This window comes from Schistocerca gregaria, chromosome 5 (genome assembly GCF_023897955.1).
Source record: "Schistocerca gregaria isolate iqSchGreg1 chromosome 5, iqSchGreg1.2, whole genome shotgun sequence".
Lineage (NCBI taxonomy): Eukaryota > Metazoa > Arthropoda > Insecta > Orthoptera > Acrididae > Schistocerca > Schistocerca gregaria.
In genome coordinates, this window is record NC_064924.1 from 273,464,231 (window position 1) to 273,484,386 (window position 20,156).

Genomic DNA, 20,156 nt, shown 5'->3' on the forward strand with positions numbered 1-20,156 from the left:
AATGATATAACCCACCCCCTCTTCCTGCAAACACACACACACACACACACACACACACACCAGTGGTGTAAGTATAAAGACACTTTGTGTCGATGCTACCCTTCCTTTCACAATCGTCTTCAAATCCACTGATTCCACCAATCCCTTTCCCTCACCAACTTCATACTTGAGAAACAAATCTCCACTGCACATGCATCCCTGAACCATCTCTGTTCCCTTCATAAGATACTGTTATTGCTGGACCCAACCTACCTACTCCCTGTCTCACAAATTGCCCTCCAACGTTTGGAAGAGCACACCGGACACCATCTCCAAAAGTTTTCCATTTAGTGACATCCTACTCTTGCCTCAAAACACCACTGCCCGTCTATACATATCGTCTTAAGTCCCCTTGCCAAAAACTCGTAGCGCCCTGACCCTGCCTTACTGACCTTGCATGAGTAATGTGTGACACACACGCACGCACACACACACACACACACACACACACACACACACACACACACACATGGCCACAGATACCATTGTCACCAGACACGAAGATCTTATGCCCAGAGAAGACATCAGCCATATGTGTGTATTGGGAAGGGGGGCATGTCTGCATTTGTTTTATGCATATGTGAATGTGTGTGCTTTTTATTGTGTCTACAACTGATAAAAGACTTAGTTTGATACATAATAATATGTAGCAGTCTTTTTCAATGTGCCTACCTGCCACTTAATGCATCCGCTGCTTGATGAGTATCTTTCACATATTTATGTTGTTCCAACCTATTTTTTCACGGTTTGTTTATGGTATAATAAATAAAGCTCTGCAATACTATAGTACTTTGACAACAATCATACCAATGTACATTCTGCTGCAGAGTGAAAATTTCATTCTCGAAACAGCCAGTGGGCTGTGGCTAAGCAATGTCTCCACACTATCCTTTCTTACAGGAGTGCTAGTTCTGGGAGTTTTGCAGGAGAGCTTCTATTAAGTGTGAAAGGTAGGAGACAAGGCACTGGCAGAAATAAAGCTGTGAGGACAGGTTACGAGTCATGCTTGGGTAGCTCAGTCGGTAGAGCACTTGCCTGTGAAAGACAAAGGTACCGAGTTCGAGTCTTGGTCCAGCATACAGTTTTAATCTACCAGGAAGTTTCATACCAGCACACATTCTGCTGCAGAGTGAAATTTTCATTTTGCATATGATTGCAGCTGATCACATAGAGGAGGAATTGAGTTGCAGACAAGCACAGTGGGAAAGACTGCTAAAATATTTAAACTTTTGAACAAATTCCTTCTTCCAAAGTAGAAAGCACTCACATTCACACAAGCACCATTTGCACTCCCATGACCATTGTCTCTGGGTGCTCGCACCCAACTGTGATTTCATTAGATGTAAGCAGATGTCTGTTGCAGTGGCTGATGGGGGTGAGGAGGTGGCATAGGATGGGGAGGGGGATTAATAACAGGATAGAGGTGGCAACATGTCGGGGCATGATAGTGGTATATTTCTTCTAGGTGCTGTATCAGAAGTCTGTGCTGGGGGCAGAGGGGGAGAGAGTTAGAGAAGGGTATAAGGCTAGTACGTCAATGGTTTGGTAGTGGGCACGTGTAATGCTGGAGTGGGAGCAGAGAAAGGGGTAGGTGGATAGAGGACAGGGTCTATTGAAGGCTGAGGCTAGGAGTGTTACAGGCATAAAGGATATGTTCTAGGGATAGTTCTCACAAGTGCAGTTCAAAAAAGCTGGTATTTGTAGGAAGAATCCAAATGGGACACACTGTGAAGCAGTCATTGATGTGAAGCACCTCATGTTGGGTGACATTTCTGCAATTGGGTGGTCCAGCTGTCTCATGACCACAGCTTGGCAGTGGCCATTTATGTGGACAGACAGGTTGTTAGTTGTCACGCCCATGTAGAAAGTGACACAGTGGTCGCAGCTTAGTTGATAGATCACACGGCTGCCTTCACATGTGGCCCTGCCTTTGATGGGTAGGAGATGCCTGTGACAGGACTGGAGAAGGTGGTAGTGGGAGGATTTATGACACAGGATGGAGTAGAAATGGACTAGGATATTGCGTAGGTTCCATGAATGGCGGAATACTGTTGTGAGACCGATGGAGAGGGTATTATTCTCTCTCCCTTTCTGCCCCTCTCCCATCCCCCTTCCAGAATAGAATCTTGACACTGCCTCTAGCAGCCCTATCCTGTCCCCGTACATTTTCACAGGCAGCAGCTGCATCTCCCCCCCCCCCTGCCCTCCCTACCCTCCCTTGCTATTATTCCCCATCTCTTGCTATTACTGCCCTCCCCACCACATGCCACCTCATTGTCCCCACCATCTACTCCAACAGATTGCTGCCCATGTCAGATGCAGTCATAGTCGGGTCCCAGCACAGAGATACGGTGACTTTGTGTGCTTATTCAGTATATGTAAATATTTTTCCACTCCATCTAAATATTTTTCCACTACATTTCACAATGGTAAACTTTATTTCTATGGGGTTAATGCCAAGTCTAACATAAAAACAAGTCCCATCAGGCGTGTAGTCTTGTATGTAGTAACAACTTATATTTTCAAAATCTAAAAATCTGGAAGTACCTGCATCTGTTGTTATTATTATTATTATTATTATTAGTAGTAGTAGTAGTAGTAGTAGTAGTAGTAGTAGTAGTAATAGTAATAGTAGTATTGCTACTACTACTATTACTACTACTACGATGACAACGACCATTATCACCACCACCACCTCCACAAGCACTACCACTACTGTTTTATTTATGTTGTGACCTTGTTCATTTTCACTCAGTTATACATCTATACACAGTAAACCACCATGAGGTGTATGGCAGAAGGTACATCCATCCCACTGTACCAATTATTAGCGTTTCTTCCTGTTCTATTCATGTATGGAGTGCAGGAAGAATGATGGTTTGAATGCCTCTGTGTGTGCAATAATTATTTAATCTCACCGTTACAATGGCTATGTGAGTGATATGAAGGGGGTTGCACTGTGTGCCTAGAGTAACCATTTAGAGGGGGTTCTTGAAACTTTGTAAATGGACTTTCTCAGTATCGTTTATCTTCAAGAGTCTTCCAGTTCAGTTTTTTTCAGTATCTCTGTGATACTGTTCCACAGATTAAACAAACCATTCATGCTGCCCTTCTTTGTATACATTCAATATCCGCTATTAGCACTATCTGCTACAAGTCGCACACCCATGAGCAATATTCTAGAACTGGTCACATGAATGATTAGTAAGCAATCTCCTTTGTAGATTGATTGCACTTCCCCAGTAGTCCACCAACAAACTGAAATCTACCAACTGCTGTACCCACAACTGAAACTATGTGATCATTCCATTTCATATCCCTGCAAAGTGTTGTACCTAGGTATTTGTATGAGTTCGCCAATTCCAAAAGTGACTCATTGATATTATAGTCGTACGATACCATGTTTTTTTGTTTTTTTTTCCCTTCTGAAGTGCAAAAATTTTACATTACTGAATGTGTAAAGCAAGTTACCAATCTCTGCATCATATTGAAATCTTATCAAGATCTGACTGCATATTTATGGAGCTTCTCTCAGATAGCAGTATCTAGTTCCTAGTTCACACCAGATGAAAACCCGGTGAGAATCACTGTTCAGACTATACCTGGACTCGTCCCTGAACATAACCTGGGACCATTGTTCCAATGACCATGTACTGTGTTCTTGACACCAGGCTTTATGGGCTCTTCTGTGACCAGGGGTCAGTGGAATGCACCTTGCAGGTTTCTGGGCAAATAAACCATGTCTGTTCAGTCATCTGTAGACTGTGTGTCTGGAAACAACTGTTCCAGTGGCTACAGTAAGGTTTCGAGCAAGGCTACCTGCAGTACTCTGTGGCCATCTGCGGGCACTGATGGTGAGATATCGGTCTTCTTGTGGTGTTGTTCACTGTGGACGTCCCGTACTGTAGCGTCTGGACATGTTTCCTGTCTGCTGGAATCGTTGCCATAATCTTGAGATCACACTTTGTGGCACACAGAGGGCCCGTGCTATGACCTGCTGTGTTTGACCAGCCTCCAGTCGCCCTAATATTCTAACCCTCATTATGTCATAATGGTCATACCCCGAGGTGATTTAAACCCGCAAACTACCCACCAAAGTGTTGTTTCACCATGTATCAGTATTATCCTTAATTTATGGATGTGAATGTGTTAATATTGTCTGCTAGGTCATTAATACACAACGTGAACAGCGAGGGTCTCAACACACTTCCCTGGGGCACACTCGAAGCTACTTCTACATCTAACAATGACTCCCCATTCAAGATAACATGCTGTGTCCTCCCTACCAAAAAGTCCTCAATCCAGGGGTCACAAATTTCACTTGATACCCCACATGATGATACTTTTGACAAATAAGTGTAGGTGTGGTACTGAGTCAAATGCTTTCCAGTCATCAAGAAACAGTGCATTTACCTGGTTGCCTTGATCCATAGCCTGCAGTATATCATGTGAGAAAAGTGCGAGTTGGGTTTCACACGATCAGTGTTTTCGAAATCGATGCTGATTGGCACTGAGGAGGTCATTCTGTTCAAGAGACCTCATTATGTTTGGGCTCAGAATATGTTCTAAAATTCTTCGACAAATCAATGTCCATGATATTGGATAGATCACTTCTACGACTCTTCTTTTAGGTGGGTGTGACCTGTGCTTTTCCCAGGAAGTGGGCTCAGTTTTTTGTTCAAGGGATCTACAATAGATTATAGTTAGAAGAGGGGCTTTCTCAGCCACAAATTCAGTATAGAATCTGACAGGTATTCCTCTGGGCCATGGAGCTTTGTTCAATTTTAAAGATTTCAGCTGTTTCTCAACACTAGTCACACTAATACGTATTTCATTCACCTTTTCAGGAGGAGAATTAAACTAGGGCAATTCTCTTGGGTTTTCCTTTGTAAATGACCATTTGAAAATAGCGTTAACCGTTTCAACTGTACCTTTGATAACCTCAGTTTCAGTTCCTTTCTCATTCGCTAACAAACTGATGCCACTGACAGCCTTTACATACGACCAGAATTCCTTTGGGTTCTGTGAAAGATCACTTGACAATATCCTGCTACAGTACTCATTGAAGGCATCATGCATTGTTCTCTTGTCAGCCAAATGCATTTCACTCAGCATCTCATCTGAAGCTTGTAAAAATTTCTGATTCATACAGTTTGTTGTGCAGACCTTCTAGATGTACAGTAGCATAGTTAAGGTTTCAGTAGATTCTAGGCTTTGCCCACTGAATTTACAGCCTTTATGAACATTTTTTAATGTGCACAGTCCAGTCTAAATATCTACAACAGAAATATGACTCAGCCACTTGTATTTCTTCTGATTAGTGTTGGCATCTTAGCTACTTTTTTTTTTTTACAGATACAAGAATAATACATATCGGGCAAATGTTGCTGTTGTGACATCAGCAGATGAGGTTACAAATTTTTGCAAGAGAGTCTGCCGGCGACTGCAAGTCTGTCCATATTTGTTTGGACCGATAGCCATTGGAGAAAATGTATGCCCTGAGAAATGTAACACTCAGTCTAAAACAAAATTTAGTAAGTAGACACAATCTTTCTTATTCATGTTATTGTGGATAGTTGCAGACATAGAAGTGAGATTCAAGGTGAAACTTTACACCAGACTGCTGTATATTTTGTACGTACTGTTGGTGAAGGAACTCCATTCGTAGACTGAAGATTTGCTTCTTGTTGACAGTTTTTGTAGTATTTTAATGTAAACACTGTTCAGAACATCTTTCAACAGTGTTTTTATAGCAATCAGTGCTTGAGGATATCTTTGTTTTAGGAAGTTCTCTGTTTCAGCACACTATTGGGTGCACGGAAAGCGAAAAATTGGACGACCGAAGGGTGAAGCGAGTATTGTAGTCCCACGGCCTAGGAAGCGTCGTGGAAGGGTAGCTGCAAGGATCAATGCAGCGTGGCGTAAACTTACCTCCACAGCCTCCAATTCATCTCAGCTTCTGTCTCATGAATCACTAGAGTCTACAGTCACTAAGACACAGCAGCACGCCGAAGGTACACTGTTATATTAGCAGAAGTGGATATTGTATTTGTAAACTTGAGAGTAAATGCCATATTGAGTTCTTGAAAAAGTTTACAGTTGTATCGTTTCAGTTGCCTGATACTGCAGTCATGTGTGTGTGTGTGTGTGTGTGTGTGTGTGTGTGTGTGTGTGTGTGTGTGTGTGTGTGTGTGAGTGAGTGAGTGAGGTATTCAAGAAGGCTTTAATGGCCGAAAGCTTTAATTGTGAGAGTCTTGTTCAATGTGCATGTCTGCGACTCAGCATCTCCACTATACAGGATGTTACAAAAAGGTACGGCCAAACTTTCAGGAAACATTCCTCACACACAAATAAGGAAAAGATGTTATGTGGACATGTGTCCGGAAACGCTTAATTTCCATGTTAGAGCTCATTTTAGTTTTGTCAGTATGTACTGTACTTCCTCGATTCACCGCCAGTTGGCCCAATTGAAGGTAGGTAATGCTGACTTCGGTGCTTGTGTTGGCATGCGACTCATTGCTCTACCGTACTAGCATCAAGCACATCAGTACGTAGCATCAACTGGTTAGTGTTCATCACGAACGTGGTTTTGCAGTCAGTGCAATGTTTACAAATGCGGAGTTGGCAGATGCCCATTTGATGTATGGATTAACATGGGGCAATAGCCATGGCGCGATACATTTGTATCGAGACAGATTTCCAGAACGAAGGTGTCCCGACAGGAAGACGTTCGAAGCAATTGATCGGTGTCTTAACGAGCACGGAACATTCCAGCCTATGACTCGTGACTGGGGAAGACCTAGAACGACAAGGACACGTTTGGGCAGGCATTGTTGGTGGTGTCTTGATTGGGCCCCATGTTCTTCCACCTACGCTCAATGGAGCACGTTATCATGATTTCATATGGGATACTCTACCTATGCTGCTAGAACATGTGCCTTTACAAGTATGACACAACATGTGGTTCATGCACGATGGAGCTCCTGCACATTTCAGTCGAAGTGTTCGTATGCTTCTCAACAACAGATACGGTGATCGATGGATTGGTAGAGGCGGACCAATTCCATGACCTCCACGCTCTCCTGACCTCAACCCTCTTGACTTTCATTTATGGGGGCATTTGAAAGCTCTTGTCTACGCAACCCCGGTACCAAATGTAGAGATTCTTCGTGCTCGTATTGTGGACGGCTGTGATACAATACGCTATTCTCCAGGGCTGCATCAGCACATCAGGGATTCCATACGACGGAGGGTGGATGCATGTATCCTCGCTAACGGAGGACATTTTGAACATTTCCTGTAACAAAGTGTTTGAAGTCACACTGGTACGTTCTGTTGCTGTGTGTTTCCATTCCATGATTAACGTGATTTGAAGAAAAGTAATAAAATGAGCTCTAACATGGAAAGTAAGCGTTTCTGGGCACATGTCCACATAACATATTTTATTTCTTTGTGTGTGAGGAATGTTTCCTGAGAGTTTGGCCGTACCTTTTTGTAACACCCTGTGTATGGTGAATAGCAACTTTACTTCTCATACTTGTTACATTCCATCCAGTATTTTCCATTGTTTGTTTATGTCATCTTGTATTCTCCCTAAAACTACTCAAGTTCGACACCATCCTGTACACTATAGCATCATCAGCATACAACTGCAGATTCCTATCCAACAGATCATTTATGCATGTAAAGAATAATAGTGGTCATGCCACACTTCTCTGGGGATTCCAGGGAATACTCTTTTCTCTGACAAACACTTGCTGTCTAGGACAACATACTGGGTTCTATTACTTAAGAAGTATTAGAGCCACTCACATATCTAGGAACCTATTGCTTATGCTCATGCCTTCGTTAACAGTCTGCAGTGGGGCACCATATCAAATGCTTTCCAGAAATCTTAAGTATGGACTCTGCCTGTTGATCTTCATCCATAGTTTGTAGCATCTCATGTGAGAAAAGGTCAAGCTGAGTTTCGCCCGACCTTTCTTTTCTAAAACTTTGCTGATTCATGGACATAAGATTTTAAGTCTCAAGAAAATGTGTTATATTTGAATGGATAATGTGTTCAAGGATTCTGCAGAAAACTGATGTTAGGGGTAATGGTCTGTAATTTTGCAGGTCTGTTCTTTTACCCTTATTATGAGTATAATCCCAAAAGAAGGTCTTCAATTTTTTAATAAGTGCATAGAGCTGTTTATTTCTATATTAGTTTACATCAGTTTACACTTGAACATTTTGCTGTTTTTCAACACAATGCCCTTTTCTATCGATGCATTTTTGTAGATGCTGTGGCAGTTTTTGTATGCCGATGTCATACCAGCTCGCTGCCATGCTGTTTGGAAAGTTATGGACCTATTCTTTCACCTCGTCGTCAGAGCTGAATCGCTTTCTGGCGAAACGTTCTTTTAACCTAGGGAACAGGTGATAGTCACTGGGTGCCACGTCAGGACTATAGGGTGGGTGGGTGATTATGTTCCACTGAAACTGTTGCAGGAGAGCAACAGTTTGCCGAGCGATGTGTGGGCGAGCGTTGTCATGGAGTGCGCCCTTGCTCAACATTACTCTTCTCCAGTTCTGAATTGCCCGTTTGAGTTTTTTCAGGGTCTCACAGTACCTGTCAGCATTAATTGTGGTCCCAGCATTTCATCTCCGGCGACGAGATGAAAGAAGAGTTTCATAACTTTCTGAACAGCATGGCGGCGAGCTGGTATGATATGGGCAAACAAAAACTGCCTCAGCATCTACAAAAATGCATCAACAGAAATGGTGATGATGTCAAAAAATAGCTAAATGTTCAAGCTGTAAACTGAAGTAAACCATTGTAGAAATAAACAGGTCTCTGTACTTATAAAAAAATAGGAGACTTTACTTTTGGGATTACCCTAGTATATACAGGAGTCACCTGCACTTTTCCAATTGCTTGGGACTTAGTGCTGGAAGAGAGATTCACAATAAATGCAAGTTAAGTAAGAGGTCAATGCTGTAAATAACCTTTTTAAAACTGAATTGGTATTCCATCTGGACTTGCAACTTAGTTGTTTCCAAATCTTTTAGTTGTTTCTCTATGGCAGGTATGCTTATTACTGTGTTACCCATGCAGGAGTCAGTTCATTGGCCAAAAGAAAGCATTTTTATACAATTCTCCTGCTTGAACGATTTCTTAAACTTGAAATTTAAAACTTCAGCTTTCGTTTTGCTACCTTAAGCTGCCACGTGAGACTGGTCAACGACTGACTGGATGGAAGTCGTAAAAGCAGTAACTACTGTCTCACAATAACTTGATAGACAACAGTTTACAAGTGTCGAAGAACACAAGATTACCATTGTCAGTTGCTTCAGTTCTAAACTTCTATGCAGAAGGGTTCAAGAACGTAATGTAGCATTATGAAAAGTACTTAGAAACTTATGGTGATTTCAAAGAAAAGTAAAGTAGGTTTTTTCGGGAACCAAAGCTGGCAATGCCTCATACATTTGTCACGGATTGTCTATGCAAAAGATTGAAGAAGCTAATGCAACATTTTGAAAAATACTTAAAAGTGTGTGGCAGTGTAATGGAAAAGTGAAGTAGATTTGTAGGGAACTACAATTCTCTATATTTTTGTTCCTGTGAATATATACAAAGGGTAGTCATAAAGTTTTAATTATTAGCTAAAAAATTAAGTTATGTAATTTATTTTTTGTTGTTTTGTTGGCACAAGCCCTAGTCCTCGTACACATTAAATTCTCCACTTCACAGTACCATAGCACAGCAGTAGAGGAGCCAAAATAAAATGACACATTCATTAATAAAGTGGAGTATTAAATTCTAACTCATTTTCTGCATTGAAGAAGAATAATGCTACAGCAGCCCATTCTGATTTGGTGTAACCGTGTTACAGTAATGCACCATGATATAACACAGTGGTTAGGTGGTGCAGACACTTCCAGTTGGTCAAACAAGTATGAGTGATGAAGAATGAAGTGGCATACCATCTCTCTGAGAAGAGCCATGAACCGCGGGAAAAGTGAGCAGAGACTGGCATCACGACCAAGGTAGTAATGGAAAAAGTGAAAGTCAGCCATGATCTAGTTTTCAACATCTTTCACAATGAAAAAAGGGAAAATTAGTCATGGACCAGCGTTCAACATCTTTCATGAACATTTGGATAGGAGGAAGATTGCTGCGTGCTGGGTTCCATGACTCCTCACACCCATTCAAAAGGGCCACGAAACCCAGGTAATAGGAGAAATGTTGCTGTGTGAGGCATATCCAGGTCAGTTCTTTAGCCACATGATCTCCATGGTTGAGTGCTGAGTGTTCGAGTATGACTATGAGAAAAAGGAGCTAATCAAACCATGGAAACATTTAAATTCACTCCCACCTAACAAAATACACTGACTTAACAATCTGACACAGTGAACTTGAGTATTTGTTGGGACTGCCATTATGTGGTGCCAACAGATTAAGCTCATAAAGAGGCAAATTGACATAGGAACATAGTCCCAAAATCTCCTTATGAAGTTAAAAAAAAGACTAGAAAGATATTGTTATGAGAAGTATTCAAGGGGATGTTTCTGCTCTGTAACAATACACCGGCTCATTTTGCACAGGGCACAGGTACACATGCTGCTCCTTCAGGCTAAACAAATTTTTCCTGGCACCCATATTCTCCTGTCTTGGCAAACAATGACTTCTTGCTATTTTCCAGATGAAGAAGTTATAGTTTGGTAGGCATTTCCAGAATTAGAACTCAGGTCTCTGCCAAGTCATCCATTGCTAGGAAAAATGTGTCCTATTGAAGGGTGCTTGCGTAAAGAAGAGCTAACAACATCACCAAGTATCATAGCTCCACTTTGATTTTTTTTTTAAAGTTGAGTATTGAAACTTTGTGACTATGCTTCATGTACAGTATTGCAGTGTTTTTATTGTTAAGTAGAATGATGCAATGTTTCTTAGGGCATGCAAATGTCCTCCACTGTACAGAAATTATATAATGTGTGTACAAGTACAGGTTGTGATACAGGAACGACGACATGTGGAAGTTCAGGTCTGGCCGCGGATCTGGCATGGATAGCTGAAGTGGTTAAGGTGATTACCCCCCAGTGGTGACCGCTGAGGCATTTCATTGGCAGCGCCCAAAAAAATAAAATATAAAAAAAACTTTGTTTGGTAGCATCAAACGTATTATTGAATATTGTCAATAATTCATATGTTTCGTAAGTAATTATATCAAACAAAACATGTAGAGAAACAGAAATAAACACGTTTTACAATGGCATCCTTCTTATGCGCAGTAAGAGTTTGTCGCATGTCTGCATGAGATATGAAACATAATACCAACTCTGAAAATCTCTCTCTCACACACACAAATGTACGCTTGCGCACACGCGTATCAGTAGCACAATTCTTCATTGCTCACAGGGTATGTGCGAACACTTTTACATGGCAGTCATAAGTAGTTAGTGGTTTGATGTAAGTGCTTAAGATACTGGTGGAGATCGGGTCTGAAATACCACGCCTGTCAACCTCAGCTAACAGTTGTGCTCTAGCCATTATCAAATGATATATGTGCTCCGCTTTGTTTTGAGTGGTGCTTGCTGTTCTGCTACAACGTGAGTGCCAGTGCTAGGAATCAGAGCATGTATAAATTATTCGAACGTATAATCAGGATTTTGCGAAGTAAATTTAATCAAATCACCAACATTTAAAACTAAAAGCATTTTACTCACCAAAAGCAGCATCTCCATGACTTTGAGAAGACACCTTCAAAAAATTAGTAGGAACGTTATTGGAAATCCATTCGTCGCTCCTTCTTGTTGGCAAATAAATCTGTTACTCTCAAATGTTTGATGCACAATTTACACAGATTTCTCTTTCTTTCTTTTCATACAAATGGTGCAACGACACAGCAGCATTACCTCAAAAGCCACTCCTGGTACTCACATAAAATGGGAAATCCCAGTTCAAGTACTGACCTAGCACAAATTTTCACTGTTGTCATTCTCTTATACAGCTGATGGTTGTTCATATTCGCAATTGCGAATACATTTCATGCCCTCTTCATATGTCTGTGTGTTGGGAGGGGGGGGGGGGGGGGGGGTTGACCACGAAGTTTTGTATACACACTGTACATTTATCACAAATCAGTTAAACAGGTAGGTCCTTCATAATCACATTTGTATTTTCTGCCGACTATAAGTTTTTCACTCTCTAGCTCATGAGAAGAATCATAATCTTTACATCAGTGTTTGTACACTCATCTAGTGCCATGTCATTATTAGACCTTCAAGTTCTAAATTTGACAAGCAATGTATAAGAGTCACATTATCAGAATTTTACCTTTTACACATTTTTGCATATGTATGAATGCATGTAATAGGCATCTGTGGCATTGAGAAGTAATTGAAAGAGTGGAAAACAAAGAAGTGTCAAAGTCCGGATGGAATCACAGTTCAGTTTTGCAGAGAGTACTCTTTGGCATTGACCCCTTGTTTAGCTTACATTTATTATGAATCTCTCTTCCAGTGCAAAGTCCGAAGTGACTGGGAAAAAGTGCAATTTACTTCTATATTGAATAAGGGTAAAAGAACATACCTGTAATATTACAGTGTTATATCTTTAATATTGGTTTGTTGTAGAATTCTTGAGCTTATTCAAATTTTGAATACAATAAACTTCCTCAAGACAGAAAACCTTCTGTCCACAAATCAGCACTGATTTAGAGAGCATTACTCGTGCAAAACTACACTTGCACCCTTCTCACACGATATCGTGCAAACTATGGCTGGAGGGCAACATGGAGATTTTGTATTCCATAATTTCCAGAAATTGTTTGACGCAATGCCACATTGCAGACTGTTAATGAAGGTCCAAACATACAACATAGATTTTAAGTAATAGAAACTCAGTACATTCTCTCGGGCAGTAAGTGTTCATTAGAGACAAAGGTATAATCAGGAGTTGCCTGTGAAAGTGTAATAGGACCATTCTTGTTTACTAACTAGCGACCCATCCAGGCTTTGTATAGGTAGTGCTATGTATCTGGGGCCTGTCAACTTGTCCAGTATAGCAATAATTTTGTTTTTTATGGGTCAGTGCTTAGAGTTATGTTTAAAATTCAGAGAACATTATTATGTAGCTAAATATCATCACCTCCATACAACTTACTGCAACCACCTAACAATGTGAGCAGGGCATCAAAGGTGCCATACTGCTGCGGATGCCCATTTGTCGGCAGGGTGACCGCCAGTCCACTTTGTGTCCAAACTGGCTATGAGAGCCAACCACTAGCTGGCAGTCAGCACCGTGCCCTGCTCCCGATGCTGCAGGTGGTGTAGTAACTCGCAGCTCCCATCATTGTCATGAGATGTCACTCCAAACACCAATTAAATATGGGACAGATAAAATTCATGTCCTCTGAGAATTTAGCAACTGCAGTGCAGGTATCAATATCCCTACAGTAGTTCCTGAGATAAGCTTTCATGTAAGATGAATAAAGGCAATGGGGACTGTAATTCATAATAATTATGGAAGGAGAATATATGTTTAGATATATAGATTCTGGGAATAATAATTTCGTATTGCCCAGTGGCATGCTGGAAGTCTTTCAATTGGATGTTACTTTGGCGACTTGTGTGTCCTAATGTACCCCAATTATCCAATTGGGGAGGGCGACCTACAGTCTAGTGTAGAATCTAAACCATGTTTCATTTATGTTGAATCTCCACCTCACTGAGAGGTGAATGCTAGGTTGAAACACAGGGTGTAAAATTCATGCTCCTGCAATCTATTGGCTTCCAAGCACGAATTGTGCCACTACACCATCAAGCCCAACATGGATTTTGGTCAAGCTTCACTGCTTTCTAAAATTGTGTTGGCTGTACCACTAGGTTGTATTAACATCATTTTCGCAGTGGTGGCTTTAACTCTTTATATTTCAGTCAGTTTCCATGAAATATGCATAAATTTTATACACAAACCTTTTTTGTGAATCAGCCTATCTATTAGTTGAAAAAGATCAAAATCCCTACAGTAGTTTCCAAGATTACCCCTTATATACAGACAGAATGCACAACACAGGACTTTAATTTATATATGTATAGATACATCAGTGAAAACAACCGATCTTCGAATATGCAATATGAATCAATGGATAAAAAATCTGTTCACCAAGCAATTGCTGGAGAAAGCACATAAAAGATTAAGGAAATGTGCAAATTTTTGGAGCCAGTGGCTCCTTCTGGCAACAGGATTGAAGGGGAAGGAAGAGAGGTCATGGAAAAGGAATGGCGAGGTTTAGGAAATGGGGAGAGTTACAGAAAAGTCGCCTGACCTGGGGTTCTGGGTGATATTCTAACTCTCCCCATTTCCTAAACCTCACCAGTCATATCTCTTCATCCCTCTTCCTCCCCTTTCAAACCATCCGCCAGAAGTAGTAGCCACTTGATCCTTAATCTTGCACACTTCCTTAAACTTTGTGTGTCTTCTCCGGCCGGTGTTTGATGAGTATATTTTTTTGCCTATTCAGTTAATCAGTTGGTATTGATAGATAGAAGATAATCTGACAGATAGTGTGAGCAGCAGTTTTGGAATGTTTGCTGTTGATGCTGTAATGTACAGGAAAGTTTTGTTGAGGGACTGAAGGAGAATGTAGGCTGAATTAGACAGAACTTCTCTTTCGGTGATGAATGGCAGCTTGCTCAGAATGTAAACAAACAATCCTGTAATGTTCAAATACAGTGTTAGTGGTGTGCTGCTTGATAGTCACATCAGTTAAATAACTAGGCATAGTGTTGCAAAGGGACGTTTAATGGAATGAGCATGCAAGATCAATAGTAGTGAAAAGAAATGGTTGACTTTGGCTTATTGAGAGAATTGTAGGAAAATTTAGCTTATCTGTAAAGGAGGGTGCATGTGGAACACTTGTGTGACCCATTCTTGAGTACTTCTCGAGTGTTTGGGTCACCAAACACAAGCAATTTAGAGGCATCCTAGATTCCTTACTTGTAGCTTTGATCAACGAATAAGGGGTAAGGAAATGATATGTGAGCTTAAATGGGAATCTGTGGAAGAAAGATGGCATTCTTTTCATGAAACACTATTGAAAAAGTTTAGAGAACTGGCATTTGTGATTGTACCACTGCATACATACATCTCGCGTAAGAAATGAAGAGACTAGATGAGAGAAATTATGTCTATTACAAGTCATGTAGACAGTCTTGTTTCCCTTGTTCAATTTGTGCCTGGAACATGAAAGGGAGTGCCTATACTGGTACAAGGTAACCCCCACAATGCACTATATGGTAGCTTGCAGGGTATGTCTGTAGGTGTTGAAAGAACGAGAAATAACAGTTACTAACATGGCTGCTGACAGAACAAAACCCTCAACAATACTTCCAGTACACACATAATTCATGAAATTCTGATGCTGTTTGTGAGATTTTTGCACACACATTGAACACAAATATTGAATGAAGAACCTCTGCTAACTATTAACCAAGATCAGAGATATTCTGACAATACAAGCCACTATTCTCACAACCCATAAACATAAAACACCCTTTTAGTGACAACTAAATTCAAAGTAAAGGATGTATACTGCGTGTCTTTAGAGTACAAGGTTTAAATGAGGTCATTGTATCTACTATGTCTGGAAGCCCTAATATATTAATCTTAGCATGGCAAATCTAAGACCTCTTTAACTTAATATACATGCATGGCAGAAACTCAAACCCAGACCCTAGCACTTCACAGTCCATGCTCTTAAGAACTGAGCTTAGTTTGATGTCAATTGTAACATAGCTATAATTGTGGTATCTTGCTTTGATGTGGAATGTCTTGTTCTCAATTATGCAAGCAAGACTTATACATAAACAAGAATAACCAACTTTTGAAAATATAATGTAACTGGGCAAGTAGAAAATCTACTCACAAAGCGGGCGCGCATGTGTGCGTGCACGTGCGGGGGAGGCTGTGCACATGCACACGGGCATGCACGATCGGGTGGGTTCCAGTGCCTTTGCATCCGTGCATATTTTGCTTTTGCTGCCCTTGTAAAAAAGAGATTTTCTGTATGCGATTTTAACAAAATTTCACAAAATTGCTAAAATATTCATAATTTCTTTGGACAGTAATAATGGATACACTTCCTTGGCTTTAACTGATGTAATCTGTCCTGTCCTGTATACTCTGGGCTACGAAATACAACTTCTGCATAAAATAGCCATTGTTCTTACTATGCAATATTGTACAGTGATAAGACATTGGCCTTGTTTTTGGGAGAATGGTGGTTCAATGCTCCTAATAATTAGTGCAAAATCTATTTTGGAGTCAGTACAACACAATTCCAGTAGCAGATAGCATAGTGGGGCATACTTGTAGAGATTGCTAGTTGAATCATCCTTCTTCTGCTTCATGAAACACTTGATAATAATTAGAGCACTTGCATCCAGTATTCATCGCTTCAATGTGGGGTAATCATGTGGAGAAAGCTTAGGTATGTCTGGCACATGATCCTAAACACTGCTGCCAAAACAGTGTGTACCATCTCATTTGATGTATACAATGTGCAAATATGCATCACTGTGGAGCATAAGCATATCCAGCTCAGTTTAATTCCATAGCAATCAACCATGGATGTCAACAAATACTTCGCCTTGAACTTGTCAGCCATAATTAATGACCACAGTGTTTCGGATGTTGGTTAAATATTGTAAGGAAAGTTCTGGCAGAATGTCAATAATTTAGGAGTAAAGGAAACCAGTCACCAAACAAACAGCACACGTGTTGAATTGTCGGTTGGGGGAGGGGGGGGGGGATGATTAAAGTGTCAGGTGAGATGGGGATTGGGATGGGGTGGAGCAGGAAGTGGGGGGAGAGGGGGTGGTAGCTAGCTAGTGGTGGGAGGTGTGTGTGTGCAGAATAGGAATGCAACAGGATCGTCACTGTGCACATGCACTGGAGCCAGTGAGTTTGTGAGCCACACGATGATGATGGTCTTGAGACATCGATTGGGGGATGGGGTGATAGGACAGAGGAGGTGGAGGTTGTTGGGCAGAGGGTGTGGATCCAGTGGACTAGTAGAGATTGAGACCAGGAGCATTAAGAGAGTGAAGGATATGTTACAAGGATAACTCCTATCTGTGCATTTCAGAAAAACTGATGCTGGGTAAAAGGATCCAGGTGGCATGGATTGTGAAGTGGCTATTGAATTCAAGATCCTGTTTTCAGCCACGTGTTCCGCCACTAGTCAGCTCTGCCGTTGGCCACTGTTTGGCGATGGCTATGCACTCTGGTGAACACCTGGTTGGTGACCGTACCCACATATGTTACAAGACTGCTGTTACAGGTGACTCTTCCTCTTGTAGGATAAGATAAGCATGTGACACTACCAGAGTAGGATGTGCTGTGCAGGTAAATCGTGAAGGTCTACCGCAGCTATATGACACCTGTGCCAAGATGTTGGGAATGGACCAGGATGTTGTATAGGTTGGGTGGACAGTGGAATACCACTTTAGGAGACATGGGCATGGTGATAGATTTCTGGCCATAATAATAGATAGTCAGTGCTCTGACAAAGGATACAGTTCAGATGCTGCATTTTGGGATGATATTCAGTGATGAGAGGGACACTCCTTTCCAGAGGGTTGTGCTTCTTTTGCAGCTAGTTCTTAGGTGTGGTAGGAAGATTAGGGTATGTGAGGGTGTAGTGCAGGAAATTTGTTTCTGAACTGGGTTTCGGGGGTAGTGCATGTCTGTGACACCGTTTGTGAGACCTTCAGCATATTCATCATGCACCATCCAAACCCATTGGCTCTGGTACCTGTGCACCCACTGCCTACCTCTCCAATATTTGTATACCACACACCTGTTTCTTTCCTCCAGCTTTCCACATTGTCCTCGCTCTACCTACCGTATCTGACACAACCCATCACCCCAATCCAGCTGCCAAGGTGGCACAATTGTCATTTTGTGTGTGTGTGTGTGGGGGGGGGGGGGGGGGGGGCAACATTTCTACTATTTGGGGAGTGGTCTCCTTTACTCGTAAATTATTGGATGTTGCTTAACTTGTCTATCTTTGTTTCCATTTCTCCTGTTTCCATGCATAAATGAACAGAGACTATGGCACAAGTTTATTCCTCAGTCATGATATGACCCCATATACCATCTCCAACCATCTTATATCAACAAAGAATCCTCTGAGTATCCTCATATGGAGATTGCTTAGTTCCATACATTTACTGCAACTACTTCCCAGAAATACATGTGCAGATAAATACTATTTTGTGCTGGTACTACATACTTCATACACCATTTTCCTGCCAACAAGTGAACAACGTCTCCAAATAACAGCTAACCATGTCTATGTTTCATCTGAATATTCCCTACAGTCCCTGACTTACCCTCCTAACATTCCCAAACTTCCCTTCCATAACCTGTACCTTCTTTATTTTTTTCTTCTCTATTGTTATATAATAAATACAAAGGAAATACATTGAATATTTATAAAAATTTGTTTGCCCCATTTTGTGCACCAAGCATACTTAATTTTCTGTTACATGTGGACAGACAAAACAATACGGGAATCATCCAATACTTCAGACACTGTCACTATCGTCGATTCAGATACTTCAGTGCCGAAGAAGGATTTGAAGACTCCAACTGCACCTGGAAATCACCACCAAACATCATCTTCCATAAGGTAAGTTGGAATTGTAATTCATCTGACAAATCAGCAGCAATGGTAAGTAATGTTGTGATTTACGATAAGCTATGGCAGAGCAGGGGTTCAAGTGAGAAGCAGACTTAAGTGTCATGAAAACTTAATCAGCACGTACTGAAATGTTCTTTATGACAATACAAATACAACATATGACAAGGATAGACTGCTACTCATCACATATAGGTTTTTAGTAACAGACAGGCACATAAAAAAAAGCTGCTGGATAATATCTCAACATCTCCTCTTTATAGAGAGTAGCAATCTGTCCTTTTCGGTTGTTGTTAATTCATCCCAGATTTTTCATTGTTTGGCAGATAGAATTACAAACAGCGTAAAATTTAGACAGTATTTGCCATTTACTTCGGAGATATCTTTGTTAGTAACATATTTTTGCTAGCAACTTACAAGATTTCAGTAAGAACACTGTAGTTAAAATTATTTGAAATCAAGTTATCCTGTAGTGTTATCATCACCACCACAAACCCCCCCGCCCTCTCCTTTCTCTTTTCAGTGCTCAAGGGATGAACATGTATTCTGCCTTCAGGGTGGAAATGAAAATTGAGAAAAGAGAAGCTGTGGAAGGAAAAGCTGAAGTACTCAGTTAGCATATAAATTTACAGCACCATGAGGATAATGGAATATGTTAATTGAACCTCTATGTCAGTGGCACTAGATCTATATCTGATGAAAATAGTATAACAATTAATACATAAAATCAAGTATTTACTTCATTTATTAGATCTGCAAGTGATTTAGTAAGTGTCATCAGTTACTGTCTACCAGCAAATGAGTACTTTGTAGCTGATGGTACCATTTAACTTTCACTGTATTAACAGTATTTTCATCACTGGCACTTATTCCATCAACATTTAGGGTAATGTTTTCCTTAGGGTTGCACCATGCTAGTCTGTGCTATCTCTCTCAAGGAGTTTTTCACTATTTTGTTTCAACAGATTCTTTCATGACCCTCTTTACTTCTTTTAGCCTGTTCTGTAAATTTTGATTTTTGCTATCCACCCAGCTTTCTTTTACCCTTAATACATTTCATCATTTCACTTCAGATTGTGTTACATGAGGGAATTGCTTTCTTACATAGAATTCATGTTCCTGCAAATCCAAAATTTAATCATTAGTTCTTTATATTGAGAATACTGTGTTGCAGGTTGCTTGTACCTTCTCCAAGAAAAGAGAATGATTCGGAAGAAGATGAAATTGGCTATAACTCAAAGCATATTAAACTATTTAATTATCATCTGAATTCCAATCCTTTGTACTGGACAGAAGATGATTTACATCATTACCTGGTCTCTACTGGTGAATGTGCCCCAATTGCTGATAAATTCAAGGAAGAGGTAAGGTGTAAACATAGTTTAAGTAGGCTAGTTTAAGAATAACATGTATAATCTGATTTTGTAACTT

At 40.7% G+C, this 20,156-nt stretch overlaps 1 protein-coding gene across 1 annotated transcript in view; it reads left to right on the forward strand.

The window, feature by feature from the left end:
• LOC126271942 (scm-like with four MBT domains protein 1) overlaps nt 1-20,156 on the forward strand; it is a 161,551-nt gene that overhangs the window by 134,880 nt on the left and 6,515 nt on the right. Inside the window, exons 11-14 of the mRNA XM_049974369.1 lie at nt 5,395-5,573; nt 5,841-6,053; nt 18,584-18,716; nt 19,900-20,089. Coding sequence (XP_049830326.1) covers nt 5,395-5,573; nt 5,841-6,053; nt 18,584-18,716; nt 19,900-20,089 — 715 coding nt within the window. The remainder of the gene's footprint in view (nt 1-5,394; nt 5,574-5,840; nt 6,054-18,583; nt 18,717-19,899; nt 20,090-20,156) is intronic.